The sequence below is a fragment of the Ranitomeya variabilis genome, chromosome 2 (genome assembly GCF_051348905.1).
Source record: "Ranitomeya variabilis isolate aRanVar5 chromosome 2, aRanVar5.hap1, whole genome shotgun sequence".
NCBI lineage: Eukaryota > Metazoa > Chordata > Amphibia > Anura > Dendrobatidae > Ranitomeya > Ranitomeya variabilis.
Window position 1 is genome coordinate 27,113,947 of NC_135233.1, and position 19,345 is coordinate 27,133,291.

At 49.7% G+C, this 19,345-nt stretch overlaps 1 protein-coding gene across 1 annotated transcript; it reads left to right on the top strand.

Moving 5' to 3' along the window:
* The first annotated feature begins 1,356 nt into the window (after nt 1-1,356).
* Nucleotides 1,357-18,878, top strand: ACBD3 (acyl-CoA binding domain containing 3). Its single transcript, XM_077282156.1, has 8 exons — nt 1,357-1,687; nt 11,574-11,715; nt 12,563-12,703; nt 14,672-14,830; nt 15,198-15,372; nt 16,368-16,569; nt 16,741-17,025; nt 17,915-18,878. Exons 1-8 carry the CDS (start codon nt 1,360-1,362, stop codon nt 18,124-18,126), a joined length of 1,644 nt encoding a protein of 547 aa, XP_077138271.1. The 5' UTR covers nt 1,357-1,359; the 3' UTR covers nt 18,127-18,878.
* Nucleotides 18,879-19,345: the final 467 nt, after the last annotated feature.

The following is a 19,345-nucleotide window of genomic DNA, read 5'->3' on the forward strand; positions in this document are numbered from 1 at the left end:
TATACCCCAGAGCTGCACTCACTATTCTGCTGGTGCAGTCACTGTGTACATACATTACTGATCCTGAGTTACATCCTGTATTATCCTCCAGAGCTGCACTCACTATTCTGCTGGCGCAGTCACTGTGTATATACATTACATTACTGATCCTGAGTTACATCCTGTATTATACCCCAGAGCTGCACTCACTATTCTGCTGGTGCAGTCACTGTGTACATACATTACATTACTGATCATGAGTTACCTCCTGTATTATCCTCCAGAGCTGCAGTCACTATTCTGCTGGTGCAGTCACTGTGTACATACATTACATTACTGATCCTGAGTTACATCCTGTATTATCCTCCAGAGCTGCACTCACTATTCTGCTGGTGCAGTCACTGTGTACATACATTACATTACTGATCCTGAGTTATATCCTGTATTATCCTCCAGAGCTGCACTCACTATTCTGCTGGTGCAGTCACTGTGTACATACATTACTGATCCTGAGTTACATCCTGTATTATACCCCAGAGCTGCACTCACTATTCTGCTGGTGCAGTCACTGTGTACATACATTACATTACTGATCCTGAGTTACATCCTGTATTATCCTCCAGAGCTGCACTCACTATTCTGCTGGTGCAGTCACTGTGTACATACATTACATTACTGATCCTGAGTTACATCCTGTATTATACCCCAGAGCTGCACTCACTACTCTGCTGGTGCAGTCACTGTGTACATACATTACATTACTGATCCTGAGTTACATCCTGTATTATACCCCAGAGCTGCACTCACTATTCTGCTGGTGCAGTCACTGTGTACATACATTACATTACTGATCCTGAGTTACATCCTGTATTATACTCCAGAGCTGCACTCACTATTCTGCTGGTGCAGTCACTGTGTACATACATTACATTACTGATCCTGAGTTACATCCTGTATTATACTCCAGAGCTGCACTCACTATTCTGCAGGTACAGTCACTGTGTACATACATTACATTACTGATCCTGAGTTACATCCTGTATTATACTCCAGAGCTGCACTCACTATTCTGCTGGTGCAGTCACTGTGTACATACATTACACTACTGATCCTGAGTTATATCCTGTATTATACTCCAGAGCTGCACTCACTATTCTGCTGGTGCAGTCACTGTGTACATACATTACTGATCCTGAGTTACCTCCTGCATCTCCTGCATTATCCTCCAGAGCTGCACTCCTCCATTATTACTCTTCTATGTCACAATCATTTTAAATATCGGCCATTTCTGAATACTATAAGGCTGGTGTCATTCTTATTTTGACCTGCAGAGGGAGCTCTCATTTCGGTCTGTAGTGACAGGACTGCGCGGCCACATCGATGTACTTGGCGCATGCTCTCTGCTCGGCGGAGGTGACGTGCGCGCCCCCGCGTCGCTGGGTGACTGGAGCCGGAAGTCGGGACGTGGCCGGCGCTGTGAGCGGGGGTAGGATGGCGGTGGTGAGCAGCGCAGAGCGGCTGGAAGTCTCCATTGATGGCCTGACACTGAGCCCGGATCCGGAGGAGGCTGCGGGCTCGGAGCGGGAGGAGGCGGAGGAGCAGAGCCGGGAGCTGCCGCCACAGGATGACACGGAGGCCCTGAGCCCGGAGCAGCGCTGGGGCTTCAGCCTGGAGGAGCTGTACGGTCTGGCCCTCAAGTTCTTCAAAGGTTAATGACGCCGATGTCACTGGTGACCGCGAGCAACAAGCGGAGCTCACAGTGTGGTGGGCCAGGGGGCGAGCGGCCATAGTGGCGATGGAGCTGCCCCCCCAGGACAGAGAACCCTGACCCCGGGGACTGCGGACAGCAAGGGGTCTCCTCCCCGGGGAATGTTGTCAGTGATGGGGTCACCACCTCCTCCCCGGGGAATGTTGTCAGTGATGAGGTCGCTACCTCCTCTCCGGGGACTACGGTCAGTGATGGGGTCGCCACCTCCTCTCCGGGGACTACGGTCAGTGATGGGGTCACCACCTCCTCCCCGGGGACTGTTGTCAGTGATGGGGTCACCACCTCCTCCCCGGGGACTGTTGTCAGTGATGGAGTCGCCACCTCCTCTCCGGGGACTGTGGTCAGTGATGGGGTCGCCACCTCCTCCCCGGGGACTGTTGTCAGTGATGGGGTCACCACCTCCTCCCCGGGGACTGTTGTCAGTGATGGGGTCGCCACCTCCTCTCCGGGGACTACGGTCAGTAATGGGGTCGCCACCTCCTCTCCGGGGACTCTGGTCAATAATGGGGTCGCCACCTCCTCCCCGGGGACTGTGGTCAGTGATGGGGTCGCCACCTCCTCTCCGGGGACTACGGTCAGTAATGGGGTCACAACTGCCTCTCCGGGGACTGTGGTCAGTGATGGGGTCGCCACCTCCTCTCCGGGGACTACGGTCAGTAATGGGGTTGCCACCTCCTCTCCGGGGACTACGGTCAGTAATGGGGTTGTCACCTCCTCTCCGGGGACTGTGGTCAGTGAAGGGGTCGCCACCTCCTCTCCGGGGACTGTGGTCAGTGATGGGGTCGCCATCTCCTCTCCGGGGACTGTGGTCAGTGATGGGGTCGCCATCTCCTCTCCGGGGACTGTGGTCAGTGATGGGGTCGCCATCTCCTCTCCGGGGACTGTGGTCAGTGAAGGGGTCGCCATCTCCTCTCCGGGGACTGTGGTCAGTGAAGGGGTCGCCACCTCCTTCCCAGTGACTGCGGACAGTGATAGGATCGCCAATAGTGATGAGCGAGTGTACTTGTTGCTCGGGTTTCCCTGAGCACGCTCGGGTGGTCTCCAGGTATTTGTAAGTGCTCGGAGATTTAGTTTTCATCGCAGAACATGCATGATTTACAGCTACTAGCCAGGCTGAGTACATGTGGGGATCCCTTAGCAACCAGGCAACCCCCACATGTACTTATCCTGGCTAGTAGCTGTAAATCATTCAGCTGCCGCGATGAAAACGAAATCTCCGAGCAGTCACAAATACTTGGAGGTCATCCGAGCGTGCTCAGGAAAACCCGAGCAACAAGTATACCCGCTCATCACTAGTCGCCAACTCTTCCCTGGGGAGTGTGGACGGCTTTGGGTTCGCCACCTTTTCCTCGAGAACTGCGGACGGCTCTGGGGTCACCACCTCCTTCTCGGGAACTGCGGTCAGTGATGGGGTCTCCACCTCCTCCCCGGGGACAGAGGTCAGTGACCGAGTCGCCACCTCCTTCCCAGTGACTGCGGTCAGTGATGGGGTCGCCATCTCCTCCCCGGTGACTGCGGTCAGTGATGGGGTCGCCACCTCCTTCCCAGTGACTGCGGTCAGTGATGGGGTCGCCACCTCCTCCCCGGTGACTGCGGTCAGTGATGGGGTCGCCACCTGCTCCCCGGGGACAAAGGTCAGTGATGGGGTCACCAGCTTCTCGCCGGTGACTGCGGTCAGTGATGGGGTCTCCAGCTTCTCCCCGGTGACTGCGGTCAGTGATGGGGTCGCCACCTGCTCCCCGGGGACAAAGGTCAGTGATGGGGTTGCCAGCTTCTCGCCGGTGACTGCGGTCAGTGATGGGGTCGCCAGCTTCTCCCCGGTGACTGCGGTCAGTGATGGGGTTGCCTCATCCTCCCTGGAGACTGCGGGTGGCACTGAGGTTGCCTCTTCCTCCCTGGGGAGGGGATGATGGGGGTTGTAGTGTCTGTCAGTTTCCACCCATTGTCCGCATCGCTCAGCTCTTCTGAATGTTGGGCCAGTAACCAGCATGCGAGGTTGGGCTTCTTTTCACCTCAGCAGAGACGCAGGATTCACCCTCCTTGGTCCTCAGCGACTTTGTGCTGGTAAGATGAACCTGTGGGTTGCACGATTACTGCCGCCCTGATCAGCAGCTGCCACAACCACAGGTAAATTATGTGCAAGATCAAAACAGCACCGACCAGTACTCCGTCTAGTGGCTGTTCTCTGGTACTGCAGCTCAGAACACATTCACTTCTATAGGAGCTGAGCTGCAGTATGGGGTACTGCCGTTACTCTCTGAGCTGCTGTTCCTGGCCTCCCTATAGATGAGCTAATATAGTGACTGAGCGCTGGTGATTCTTTGTTCTCGTGGAGACCCCACGCACGAAACACGCATGAGAGGGGAGTCGTGGGATACGGATATCCCCCCCGTCGTCACCAATCTGTGATGGAGCTTACGCAGTCGCAGCCCTCTAATGCCCCACTTACCCTCAGGTCAGTCAGGGAACTGCACCTAGGATAAGTAGTCGCCGGAGAGGCTGCCCTGTCACGTACTGGTTATTGGGGGCACTCTGCAGTGAGGGTGGCATATATATCACCAGTCTCAGGCCGTGAAAATAGATATATATATATCTATACCTATACCTCCGGTCCGTCACTGCCTGGATCCCCCAATAACACCAGAAAGGTATGCTGCCACTAGTTCCACGTTAGATATAAGCCTGCTTCGTTAAGCTTTTATCGGGTCAGAAACCAACCCCAGGTAGCGTATAAGTACTAGCCGAACTCATAGATGTGGGAAATCTTGTTTCGAGATAAAAGAGCAGTCTGAAAATAATTGATATTTTAATTGCTGAAAGGCGCACTAGATGCTACAGATATATACAGAGATTACAGCCAGAAGTACAGATAGAAGTAGGGCACAGGTTGGGGATAGCAGTTAGCTGTATGCGTCACGTTACCGCTTCTTATCACTTGTGGATGGAGGGAAACTCGTATTCACAGGCATCTTCTTAGTTTCTGGTCCATCTCCACGCGTGATGTCACGCAGCTTCCATGGCAGTACAATGACAAAGACTAAAGATGTGTAGCTAGCTTTTCACCCCTAGCTCAATCCAATATCTAGGATGGGTCATAACTTCCAAACGGGACGACTGACATCTCAACGGGTTCGTTGGGGCTGGACCGATATATGGAAAGTCCAAACTTGGGTCGGCTAAGTGGTTCTGGAGAGCCAGTCTCGATAGCTCGGTATCTGGCACCGCTAGAGAAAGATGATATGCAGGGGTGCGTGCGGAGGGCTCTCAGGGTTCTGGTGGCATATTGTACTTTCCCCTGAGATGCACGGTACTCTCATAATTCTTCTCTGGGTGTCGGTGATGCTCGGTCTGGAGCTTTCCCTTGATGTTGGCCGCCTTGCACAAAAGACAGCAGAGGGTCCAGCTCTGCTCCTCCTCGCCTTCATTAACATGGCCTCTAATTCTCTGGCCATTTGGCAAAAGTTCTGTTCTTTTGGGAATTTGTGTACTTATCCCAAGGGCGGGAGAGCCACTTCAGGAGTGGAGGAAGATCTCTGGATTATCTGTGGGGCCCGAATTATTCCAAAATGGAGTCTCCCTCGTCCCTCACAGTGATCATAGGGACTGCACCAGCAGAATTGTGAGTGCAGCTCTGGGGTATAATACAGGATGTAACTTGGGATCAGTAATGTAATGTATGTACACAGTGACTGCACCAGCAGAATAGTGAGTGCAGCTCTGGGGTGTAATACATTACTGATCCTGAGTTACATCCTGTATTACACCCCAGAGCTGCACTCACTATTCTGCTGGTGCAGTCACTGTGTACATACATTACATTACTGATCCTGAGTTACATCCTGTATGTACACAGTGACTGCACCAGCAGAATAGTGAGTGCAGCTCTGGGGTATAATACAGGATGTAACTCAGGATCAGTAATGTATGTACACAGTGACTGCACCAGCAGAATAGTGAGTGCAGCTCTGGAGTATAATTCTATGTTTCCATGATGAGTTTATTGTATGCTGACCTCCCGCATTGGCATTGTTCCAGTGATCTAGGCTCCAGGTTTGCAGGCACGGTAGGGATTATACAGGTAGGGGAGAAGCCATTTCCATCTCATTACCCTAGATTCAGAGCGGCTGACACCAGTGAGCAGTTGTGTCTTCCTCAGCACAAGTGATAGCAGTCATCTGGGCGAGGGCCGCTGCCCCTCAGACTTGTCCGGGGGGAGTCATCCTCTACTCTCCATTACTCGTTCTCCTTCTAGAAATACAGCCGGCGTCATTGTGCTGGAAAACACGAGGCGCACTTACTACAACTCCCATTCTCCAGATGTAAGTTTCATAAGACAACGCTGAACGAAACCAGGTCACACTGACCCCTGGAAGGCCTGACTACTCGTCACACTGTGCTCTCTGCCCCCCACAATTCAACAATTCTGTGCCTGAGATTATTACCGCTGTTTTTATTAAAATATATATATATATATATATATTATTAGCACCATTAATTCCACAGTGCTTTACATACACTATCACCGCTGTCCCCGATCGGGCTCCCAATTTAGATTCCCTATCACTATGTCTTTGGAGTGTGGGAGGAACCCGGAGGAAACCCGCCGACACGGGGAGAACATACAAACTCCTTGCAGATGTTGTCCTTGGTGGGGATTGAACCAACGACCCCAGTGCTGCCAAATAACAGTCATGACCACTGAGCCACTGTACAGTGCTAACCCCTGAGCCATTTTGCTGCCACTGATTGCCAAATGCATAAAACTGTGTCATGACTGTGGGGGATTTTGTGGGGGCCGTCCACCTGTGAATGAGGGATTGTGGGGGCTGTCCACCTGTGAATGAGGGATTGTGGGGGCCGTCCACCTGTGAATGAAGGATTGTGGGGGCTGTCCACCTGTGAATGAGGGATTGTGGGGGGCTGTCCACCTGTGAATGAGGGATTGTGGGGGCCGTCCACCTGTGAATGAGGGATTGTGGGGGGCTGTCCACCTGTGAATGAGGGATTGTGGGGGGCTGTCCACCTGTGAATGAGGGATTGTAGGGGGCTGTCCACCTGTAAATGAGGGATTGTGGGGGCCGTCCCCTGTGAATGAGTGATTGTGGGGGCCGTCCACCTGTGAATGAGGGATTGTGGGGGGCCGTCCACCTGTGAATGAGGGATTGTGGGGGGCCGTCCACCTGTGAATGAGGGATTGTGGGGGCTGTCCACCTGTGAATGAGGGATTGTGGGGGCTGTCCACCTGTGAATGAGGGATTGTGGGGGCCGTCCACCTGTGAATGAGGGATTGTGGGGGCTGCCCACCTGTGAATGAGGGATTGTGGGGGGCTGTCCACCTGTGAATGAGGGATTGTGGGGGCCGTCCACCTGTGAATGAGGGATTGTGGGGGCTGTCCACCTGTGAATGAGGGATTGTGGGGGGCATCCACCTGTGAATGAGGGATTGTGGGGGCCGTCCACCTGTGAATGAGGGATTGTGGGGGGCTGTCCACCTGTGAATGAGGGATTGTGGGGGGCTGTCCACCTGTGAATGAGGGATTGTGGGGGGCTGTCCACCTGTGAATGAGGGATTGTGGGGGGCTGTCCACCTGTGAATGAGGGATTGTGGGGGGCTGTCCACCTGTGAATGAGGGATTGTGGGGGGCTGTCCACCTGTGAATGAGGGATTGTGGGGGGCTGTCCACCTGTGCATGAGGGATTGTGGAGGCCGTCCACCTGTGAATGAGGGATTGTGGGGGGCTGTCCACCTGTGAATGAGGGATTGTGGGGGGCTGTCCACCTGTGAATGAGGGATTGTGGGGGGCTGTCCACCTGTGAATGAGGGATTGTGGGGGGCTGTCCACCTGTGAATGAGGGATTGTGGGGGGCTGTCCACCTGTGAATGAGGGATTGTGGGGGGCGTCCACCTGTGCATGAGGGATTGTGGAGGCCGTCCACCTGTGAATGAGGGATTGTGGGGGCCGTCCACCTGTGAATGAGGGATTGTGGGGGCCGTCCACCTGTGAATGAGGGATTGTGGGGGGCCGTCCACCTGTGAATGAGGGATTGTGGGGGCCGTCCACCTGTGAATGAGGGATTGTGGGGGGCTGTCCACCTGTGAATGAGGGATTGTGGGGGGCTGTCCACCTGTGAATGAGGGATTGTGGGGGGCTGTCCACCTGTGAATGAGGGATTGTGGGGGGCTGTCCACCTGTGCATGAGGGATTGTGGAGGCCGTCCACCTGTGAATGAGGGATTGTGGGGGGCTGTCCACCTGTGAATGAGGGATTGTGGGGGGCTGTCCACCTGTGAATGAGGGATTGTGGGGGCCGTTCCCCTGTGAATGAGGGATTGTGGGGGCCGTCCACCTGTGAATGAGGGATTGTGGGGGCCGTCCACCTGTGAATGAGGGATTGTGGGGGCCGTCCACCTGTGAATGAGGGATTGTGGGGGCCGTCCACCTGTGAATGAGGGATTGTGGGGGGCCGTCCACTTGTGAATGAGGGATTGTGGGGGCCGTCCACCTGTGAATGAGGGATTGTGGGGGGCCGTCCACCTGTGAATGAGGGATTGTGGGGGCCGTCCACCTGTGAATGAGGGATTGTGGGGGGCCGTCCACTTGTGAATGAGGGATTGTGGGGGCCGTCCACCTGTGAATGAGGGATTGTGGGGGGCCGTCCACCTGTGAATGAGGGATTGTGGGGGCCGTCCACCTGTGAATGAGGGATTGTGGGGGGCTGTCCACCTGTGAATGAGGGATTGTGGGGGGCTGTCCACCTGTGAATGAGGGATTGTGGGGGCCGTCCACCTGTGAATGAGGGATTGTGGGGGCTGTCCACCTGTGAATGAGGGATTGTGGGGGGCATCCACCTGTGAATGAGGGATTGTGGGGGCCGTCCATATGTGAATGAGGGATTGTGGGGGCCGTCCATATGTGAATGAGGGATTGTGGGGGGCGTCCACCTGTGAATGAGGGATTGTGGGGGGCGTCCACCTGTGAATGAGGGATTGTGGGGGGCTGTCCACCTGTGACCTTGTGATGTAGGATAAGTGGGGTCTGCCGTGGATCTTTTCGGTATTCTTTTTGAATGGTATATTACATCTTTTTCCCTTTAGATACAGAGAATCCTGAATATATTATTTTTATACTTTTAAAGATTAATATATAATTTTTTCACCCGTCTGCCCTGGTTCTTCATCCCCTCTAGTCAGAGGACCGTGACTCATTTATTTTTCAGCGTGGCTTGGAGGGAGGCTACAGGGCGTTCACATGAGCAGTAATGAGCTGCGGGGGATGGCGGTCATCCTGCCAGCCGGTATAGGATGTCACCGGTGTCTACAGTCAGTGCCCCCAGATATAAACACAGAAGTCAGCGACGGCTTAAAGGGCCGAAACCTAACGCCGCATGGACCGTGTATCAGGGAGCTGCTGTATATCAGGGAGCTGGTGTCCAATGTACGTTCTCAGCTCTACTCCTTGTACCTGATGTCCTTCTGTACCTGTTACCGTATCTATAGGCGGCTGCAGTGTAAGAGGCGACAACTGCCAGTCTGCAGAGTCCTGATGGTGGTCGCTCCGGCCCAGAGACAGAAGCAGTTAATGTTGGAACATTCATATGTGAGGAGTTCCGTTTTTAGCTTTTGCAATTTTGCCAAGATCCAATTAAAGTTGCATTTACACTGAAACATTATCTCTTTTGCTCACTTTCCGGATTTAGGCCATAAAGTGCAAGGGGTTTAACTTACTCTTTTTTTTTCTTTCTGTTTTTTGTTTCAAACTTTTTTTTCTTTTTCTATTCAGTTGTTTAAACTTTATGTTCACAATCGATATTTCAAAATCTGGGGCTAAGACAAAAATCATTTTTATTTGCTTTTTTTTTTTTTTTTTTGGAGAGGACACAAAAAAATTGAGGTCAAGAACTATGGATTAACTTTTCCCCTCTGTTTTGATACATTACGCCAGGATAAGATCTGTAAGAATGTACCAATGTGAAAAGTATTTGGCTATGTTCACACTCTGCAGTTTTTTTCCTGGAACGAAAACCTCTTCCCTTGGTGTAAATAAGCTGCTTGCAAAAAGCAGGTTTGGCTGCGTTTTTGTTGGGGGGTTTTCAGGATCCCAACGTTTCTCACACAGAAGCATGAACACAGGTCACCAATGCAAGACATATAGGAAACCCAAATCCATTTTTGGAAAATGTAACAGTGGGGGAAGATCAATTAATGGGAAATAGTTTACCAAAGACGGACCAATAAGTTTGTAGGACACTGTTTACTTTTACACCTTGGTCGGCCACATATGTAATTCGCACCTTGGTCGGCCAATGTTTACTTTTTCATAAAATTAGTAATGCGTATGTACTCTGTACTAATCCCATTAAATTGTACTAATCCTAATCTACCATTCTCAACTTCCGTGAACATCAGAACATTATTGTTTAAACTTGGGAAAATACACATAAATGGGTTTCACATACTGTGGTACCTGTTTTTTTTTTTGTTTGTTTGTTTTACTAAACATGCAGCAAAACCTGATACCTGCTTTTTTGCTTCAGTTTTCAACTTACCCATTGCTATTGATGGGTGAAAAAACAATGAAAATGACATGCTGCATTTTGGAAAAAACAAGGTATCGCATAAAATTTTGAGGATAAAAAAGACAAACTGTGTGCATGAGATTCCTGAAATCTCATAGACTTTGCTGGTACTATAAAACGCAGCTGAAAATTTGCATGAAAAAGTGCCCCCCAAAAAATCACTGAAAAACGCAACGTGTGAACATTAGCCTTTGAATCAGGTCAAGTCTTTATCACTGCCGGCAAGCAGAGATCTTGAAATGCGAAGCTCAGAAAATTGCATTTTGCAGTGATTAAAGTTCCGTTGTGAACTTTGGCGTGACTTTTGACTGTTCTTCCGGAAATGTTTCCTGGCTTCAGTTAGATAAAGATTATACAGATAGTCAGACGCAGCATTATCTCTGATACTTCTGCCGATAGAGCCCGTACATTGATACATACTGTCAGATACAGCAGAGCTGCCTTTGTCATTGGGCACACCGCACACTATCACAAAATTTGATGTGGCTTTACATAGGACTGCAGGGAAACCAGGCTGTAATTTTAAAGATTCGTATACAAACAAAAATTTAGTTAAATATCTGATGAAAATCCACTGCGCTCTGCTGATTTTGCTGCTTTTTTTCCATTTTGTGCTGCGTCGCTCCATTGCAGTGATATTCACGTTTGTTTCTTATGGAGCACAGTACGTGAAATCTCTGCTTTGCAGCCCAACTTTGCATTTCTTCGCAGTCTCATTTGGGAGTGTGCACTTTCAACCCTCCCTCCAAGATGCTGCCAATGATCGCGTGCTAGACTACTAGATCTTCTCCCTATTTGGGATTGAAAGCAGAGAAGCACCCAGTGCACTACAGAGATTTCACATACTGCTCTCCAGATGAAAAACGTGAATATCTCTGCAATGGAACGACGCAGCGCAAAATGGAAAAGAGCGTTAGAATCGGGAGCTCAGGGATTTTTACATGGTGTTTAACAAAACGCCCTGTATGAATTGCTTTTTAACCTTCTGGGTCCAATTGCTCACGCAAAGTGGATTGTATTCTGTTACTCAGTATCGCGCGTCTGATTCCTGCATACTGGGGTCAGGTGCCTTTTTTTTTTTGTTTTAGTGTCCTATCACCGGTCTTATCACAGTGTTTTGTGGAGCATTATATGGCGGCACACGTAGTTTTGTACAAGTCATGTCAGCCACACATAGGTACAGTAAAGGTCTCAGTGATGGGTCTCCTAACCATTTTTCTACTTTTTTACTCTTTTTTTTGTTTTTACAGAGAAGGACGGCAAGGCTTTCCATCCAACCTACGAGGAGAAGCTGAGATTGGTGGCTCTGCACAAACAAGTCCTCCTGGGACCGTACAATCCAGACACCTGCCCCGAAGTCGGCTTCTTCGATGTCCTGGGCAATGATAGGAGGTAATGAACGCCGGGTGGTTTGTTTCAGTGAATCACATTCCTATTAAAAAATAATACAGGAAGCCACTTCATAAATAATCTGAAATTTTGTACTGTTTTGTATACAGCTCTGATGCAGATCTGTGTGTCTCCATGGTTACAGACTACACACAAACCATATGTAGTCTGATCCTGCCTTTGTCCATTTTTCACCACTAAAGTGGGAGTGAGTGACTGCAGCATGAACCGCCATTTCCATGGGAGCTGTATACGCAAAACGGCAAAAGATTGTACATCCTGAGCATTCATCGATCTAAGAATAAAAAACAAGCGAGAGATTTTAGTTCCTGAGACCAATAACCGTGAGCAAGCACAGAACAGCATAGGAGCTGTATACACAAAACGGGAAAAGATTTTAAATCAAGACTTACTGGGCAGTTTCCTTAGTTTAGATAGAAGTCCAGAACGTGACTGCTGGATGAGATTTTTTTGTTTGGTTTTAGTTATATTTTTATCCATGAGGACACATAGATCTGTATTGGAGCTGTATACTGAAAACGGCAAGAGAATTTGTAAGCGTTGTTTAAGCAATGTTTATGTATTTTAGTTTCATTTAGTCGCACATGCCTGGCAGCTCCAGAGCAGGTGGTATTGTAGCAAAGCCTCAGCTGTGGAGGATTTAGTTGAGAAGAGGAGTTTGGATATAAACGGGGATGTTCTCCTTCACTGACAGCAAGCAGAGATCTTGTCATTGAAATGCAAAGTATAATAGAAAACTGTGGGTTGTTTTCAGTGTAAAATTTACATAAAACCGAACAAATCTCTCCCTCTTGAGTGTCGTTCACACACAGTGACTTCTCCCTTGCAGGAAAGAATGGGCGGCTCTGGGCAACATGAACAAGCAGGAAGCCATGACGGAGTTTGTCACCCTCCTGAACAGATGCTGCCATCTCTTCTCCACATACGTCACATCCCATAAAATCGAGAAAGAAGAGCAGGAGAGAAAAAGGTACAAATCCCTCCAATCCGTACACCTGAGATTGGTGGGGTGCGGTAACCAGCGCCACTCATGTCCACAGGTGGCGCCTGGTATTGCAGATCAGTTCTATTAAATGATGCTGATAGGTAGGGGATGGTTTGCAGGGCTATAGCCTAGCCGCTATGGACGCCGGACCATGGTCCTGCAAGTCTATAACAAAGGATAGTGGCAGATGCTACCTCACAAGACGATGATCGACATCTGTGTAACGTTTTCCCAGACTTGGGGTAGGTGGACACGGTCAGTATACGCTGCAGGTTGGACGCTGTGTACTTGTGCAGCGTCCAGATGTTACAGCACAGTGGATGGGATTTGAAGAAATCCTATGTCCACTATGCGTCCACAGACTCCCACAGAGACGGACATGCGGCGCGTCTTTCCAGATTGCGGGAGACGGACATGCGGCGCGTCTTTCCAGACTGCAGCATGTCTATTTATCTTGTGGAGATGCGAGTCTCCGCAAGGTAAGTGTCCCCATACAATACAATGTATAGGACTCGGTGATTCCGCACGGTTCAGTGATCACATTTTTAGCCCGGTATATAGATTCACTGAATGGTGGTATAGCCATGAATGTAAAAGATAACTTTTAATTTTTTAGAGATAAAAACTAAAAAACTCAAAGTGCAGAAAGACATACAAACATAAAGAGAGAAGAGCGAGACAGGCAGAGGTTCTCCGTAAGACGACTGTTATATGGTTATCCTATAAACCTTTTCTCCAGAACAGGATGGATTGTCGCTCCCTGTACAGATGCAATACTCAGACTGTACGTCTTATTGTGCTGTAACAGGAGATAGAGCGACTTCATATACGTCTTATATCATATACGTGATTGGCAGAAAACACAAGGTAGCGTAACAAGCCGCCATCACTATTATATGTGCGCTGTACAGGGAGCGACAATCCATCCTGCTCTGGATACAAGGTTTATACGACAGCCATAATCGTCTTACGGAGAACCTCTGACTCTCTCTCTCTTCTCTCTTTGTTTTTTTGTTCTGCACTTTGAGTTTAAGTTTTCATTTTTAAAGAATTAAAAGTTGTATTTTCCATTCATGGCTATACCGCCATTCAGTGATCACACGCGGATTCACCTGTGTTCAGCAGCGGACATATGCTGCGTCCTAAGCGCTGCCAATTCCTGACCGTCTGCACATACCCATAAAAAAGTTGTCTGATAGTTTAAAGTCATTTTCCATTAAAAAAAAGAAAATAAAACTTCAGCCGAATGACATTTTTTCCAAAACCAGAAAAAGTTAATATGGTGTTTTTTTTTTTCCTCCCCATTTAAATGCACATTAAATCCCCCCTTTGCTCTACTGCTGGTGCACTGGTGCTCCTCTAATATCCAGGTGTATCCTACAGGGACGTCCATCTATGAGATTGCTGCAGCCAATCACTGGCCAGATAATGTACAGCATCAGACTGTAGACACCAGGGATCGGCTGCAGCAGTCATATGGGTTGTGTTATATCGTCGCTGCATGGGAAAAAAAAAAGTGTGGGCAGCGAGGGAGTCATCAGGCCAGGAAAAGGGGATTTCTAGGGGTCTATTATATAACATTTCTGACTGTCTGAAGTGGGATCACCTCCCCATCATATCATTAACATAAAGCCACAGGAATGCTTAAACTTTGACTAATTTAAATACATAGAATCCAACCTGCAGTGTAAAGCATGGGGGACGAAACGGCAGTACGAGACTGACTGGACATGAGGTATAGTTCAGGTTACCTCGTACTCCAGTAAGGCTGGAGTCGGTGATTATGGCTTCGTATGCGGTTACAGAGCAGCCGGCGTGTAGGACCCGGGGGATGACGGACCCGGGGGGATATCATGCTGGACTTTAAGTTCCAGGAAGTGTGAACGGTCAACACTGCCGTAAATGTCGTGTCCCACACAGTTCAGTGTAAAGTGTCGTCTGTTGACCTTACAGGAGAGAAGAGGAGGAACGGAGACGGCGGGAGGAGGAGGAGCGGCAGCGGCTGCTGCGAGAAGAGGAGAAGCGGAGGAAAGAGGAGGAGGAGAGGCTGCGGAGAGAAGAGGAGGAAAGGATGCGAGCGGAGGATGAAAGGTTTAGAATGGAACAACAGAAGTAAGTACTCCCATCGGAAGACCCTCATTCTTAAAGGGTATTTTTGGGTGGGTCACTCATATAGGACCCCCATACAACCATAGAGGAAGGCGCAGTGTGCTGTATATAACCCTGCTGCATCTTCTCCCAGAAAAAGACCCTCCTGTCAGAGGGTGCATGAGCCGGGGTCACCAACAATGGGGTCCACACAGCCCCTCAGGGCACCGTGTACGTTTAATGTTGCCGTTACTTTCATTTTAATGAAAAAAATAAAATCCATCAAACTACTAAAAGCGAATGCATGGGTCAGCAGCATCAGGGTTGGAACGTGCATATGTGTTATATATATATATTGTTTATTATTATATATATTTTGCTTTTTTTGCAGACAGCAGATCATGGCCGCCCTGAACTCGCAGACAGCGGTGCAGTTTCAGCAGTATGCAGCGCAGCAGTACCCGGGGAACTTCGAGCAACAGCAGCTCCTGATCCGACAGCTGCAGGAACAACACTACCAGCAGTACATGCAGCAGCTGTACCAAGTGCAGCTCGCCCAGCAACAGGTAGACGTGCGGACCCCCGAGCCTCGCTGCGCTTACCTGTAAGACCATGCTCCCATGTAGCATAAATACTATACGGTTTAGTTTTGTTTTTTTGCACAGAAAATCCACTGTGTTTAAAAGTTTGAGCAAAGTGGTTCATGCTTTCATGAAAACTCATGGCCACTGTGTAAAGACTTTGTTGAAATTTGTGGTGTTTTTTTTTTTCCCCTGTAAAAAATGCTTGTGTGCAGCGTCTGTTGGAGCCTGTGGTAGTCTGAAACGCTGCCTCATTAGAAGTTAAAGGGGTATTTCCCTCTCCAAAATCCTATCCTAATATGTAATAGGTGTAGTAATAATAATATTAGTAAATACCAGTGGTTAGCACTGCAGCCTTGCAGCGCTGGAGTCCTGGGTTCAATTCCCACCAAGGACAACATCTGCATGTTCTCCCCATGTTCGGTGGGTTTCCTCCGGGTTCTCCGGTTTCCTCCCACATTCCAAAGACATACTGATAGGGAATATAGATTGTGAGCCCCATCGGGGACAGTGATGATAATGTCTGTAAAGCGCTGCGGAATATGTTGGCGCTATATAAAGATTATTATTCTTAGATATGTAGTATAGTTCTTCTGATTCGCTATGTCACTTACCCCATGTTCAGGGCATTGCAGTAGGTTAGGCGGTTACAACCACTCATATATTGACAGCTGACGGTGGTCCTAACCAGCTACTGCAATGCCCTGCGCATAAGAGACATAGAGAATCAGAAGAACTATACAACATATCTAATTGGAGGTATTTGCTAATACTGTTATTATTGCACTTGCTACATATTGGGATGGATACAGTCTTGTAGATGTGAATACCCCTTTAAGTTTCTTTGTCCTTCCCTTCACGCTTTACACTGCAGCTTTGCTTTGTCGCATGGAACTGTAAGCTCAGCAGGAAGCAATGCAGAAATGCTCGTATACGAGGTGGCGCTACCCTCTTGCATCTTCTCATATTCCCCCCGACAGGCGGCCTTACAGAAGCAGCAGGAGGCACTTTCGGCAGGAACCAGCTCCCCAGTCAGTTCTCCATCCAAGATGAACATGGGAAGCCTCACCGGCTCCGGAGAGCCCCCCTCGGTCAACGGACAAACCCACCCACACATAGACAGCGCAGAGACAGAAGTGGAGGCTGACCCGCTGGAAGACCTGCTGGAGAACGGGCCTAAAGGTGCGTCCTATTGACACCGGTGACGGTGGGGTCTATAGGCTCTTGGGTGGGCAATCGCATACCTGGACATTGGGGTCTTGACCCTGCAGGATAATGTCTGAGGCCGTGCTAATTCCTACATGGGGTAAGGGTTTACTTTTGGTCAATATTTTCCTGCTTCCCTCTCTATAGAGTCCACGCCGGTCATTGCTGCTCCTTCCATGTGGACAAGACCCCAAATTAAAGACTTCAAAGAGAAGATCCGTCAGGACGCGGATTCGGTCATCACCGTGGGAAGAGGAGAGGTGGTTACCGTTCGGGTCCCCACACACGAGGAGGGCTCCTATCTTTTCTGGGAGTTTGCCACAGATAACTTTGACATTGGTTTTGGGGTTTACTTTGAATGGACAGACTCCCCAAACACCGCTGTGAGCGTCCATGTCAGCGAGTCCAGCGAGGACGAGGAGGAGGACGAAGGTAAATACTGCAGCCGGTGTTCAGAGCGTCTGAACACGTCGGGGGCCTCGCGAGACTCATCGAGTGGTCGTCAATGTTCAGTTCTCCAGGGAAACCAAAAACCAACAATGTGCTCTCTGGGGGGTCACTGTGGGGGTCTCTCGGGTTCTTTAAGTAGGGAGTTGACATATAAGGGGAGCGGTCACCAAATGATTGCAAAGCGACAAGTTCTAAGAGGTCCAAGCACCATACAGGTCTTGATAGAGCGATAGACAACCTTTGGGTGCAAGCAGCTGGCTGCAGCAGGATCCTCCCCCCCCCCTCCGCCCTTCAGTGGGACACTGATTAAAGGGTTTATTCTTCAGAATTGCACCGTTCCCCCGCCTCCTGCTTGTCGGGGGAGCTGCACGCTCCTGAAGATTGACCTATCATACTGGTGGGATGGTTGAGCCGCTCTCCTATGTCACTAGTAGAGGTGCTCTGGCTCTGCAGAGGGGAAAAGGGCCAGATCGAGCTTCAGAGCAGCTCATTCAGGCTTTAAAGTGAAGGGCACCCAAGAAACCGGTCACCACCGATAGATTGTAGAGGTGGCCGGTAACCCAGGCAACGAGCTGTAAACTATAGAATTAAGAATCCCTCAGAGATCAGTTCTAATAAGGGGTGAAATGCAAATCGCTTGTAAAGACCAGCAAATTTGCAATTTTACCCAGTGTAGATGGAGGAAAACCGCACCAAGACCGGATCAGATCAGCATGAATCGCCCTGCGGGATTTCTGCAAGACCGCCGATTTCCTTCATATTGCCAGAAGACCCCTTAATTCTTCTGTTCTAGCTCTTTGCAATTGTTCACCATGACTTGTCCCACTCTCGTATCCCGGACTCACTCCTGACTTGTGTCTGTTCGTTACAGAGCATCCCAACAACGAAGAGAAAGCCAAAAAGAACGCCAGCAAGCCTCAGCTGGATGAGATTGTGCCGGTCTACAGGCGGGATTGTCACGAAGAGGTGTACGCCGGCAGCCACCAGTACCCCGGCCGGGGGGTCTACCTGCTCAAATTTGACAACTCTTATTCCTTGTGGCGTTCAAAATCTGTGTACTACAGAGTGTATTATACTAGATAAAGGAGGGGCCAGCGGTCAGGGGGAGGGGTCTGTGGTTAGAGGGAGGGGCCCGCGATCACGGGGAGGGCCCAGCGATCAGGGGGCGGGCCCAGGGCAGCGAGTCGATCACATGAGCTGGATCCTTTTCGAGAAGTGTTGCCTGCTTATTCCTCTTGGCGGCTGACACTAGTTCAGAGTGCTGGGATTTAACCCATTCTTCGTCACTACGATTGGTGGCTATGAAAGGGGTTAAACATAATTTGGCTGCGCCTGCACTTTTGTGTTTTTTTTTCTTCCGCACTTGTTTGGGATTTTTAATTATTATTCTATTTTATGTGCGCCCACACGGGGGCATTTCATGATCTGTTCAGAACGCGCATGAGAAGAGTCATCGAGGAGGGGGCATCTTCGGTCGTCACTCAGCACCTTTGTGTTGGGTACCAGGGTGGTGAGCGCCCCCTCGAGACTGGTCAAAGGGTAAAAGGTCACGTGTTCCCATCGGTCTGCCCTGTTCTGTACCGCGCGCAGGTAGCTCAGCGTCACCGCAAACCCCGAAATATGGACGGTTCCTCCTCCGCTGTAAGTCAGAGCAAATCGGAAATGTGCCGTTATCTCTCTCTGGTATCAGCCGTCTGTTATGGGCAGGAGAGGGGAGTGGTGAAAGTTTCTTCTCTGTTCTCTCGTCTGTCTGATTTGTCTGATCTTGTACCATGTAAAATATGTAACAAATGAGAAATGGTTTATAATAATAATAATAATCATATGGAATAATCTGTCCGGTGTGATCTGCAGTTCTGATGGAAACGCTACACCGCCCCGATGTAACACAGCGGAGCATGCGCCGTATGAGACAGCGAGGGGTGGGCCGCAGGGTCGGCGTGGTGGGCCGCAGGGTCGGCGTGGTGGCTGCATGAAACCTGAGAAGCTAGAAGGAATCTGGCAGACTTACGATTGCAGCTCTGGAGGTGATATTGTCATTTTCTATAGATTTTGCCTGTGTGTTTCTGCAGTACGGCAGGTCGCTGTATAAGAGTAGAAGTCGCTCCGGCTGTTGGGGAAACTACAACTCCCAGCGTGCCCTGACCGCTTCTTGATTTTAGCTTGACTTGCACTAATACATTATTTAATTTCCGTTGTTTTCTATGACGGCTTCGCTTTTGGAGATCACGTCCAATGAACTGGATGATGGCAGAATACGGACGCCATACATTTACCATAGGAGATGGCAGATCTGTTTTCT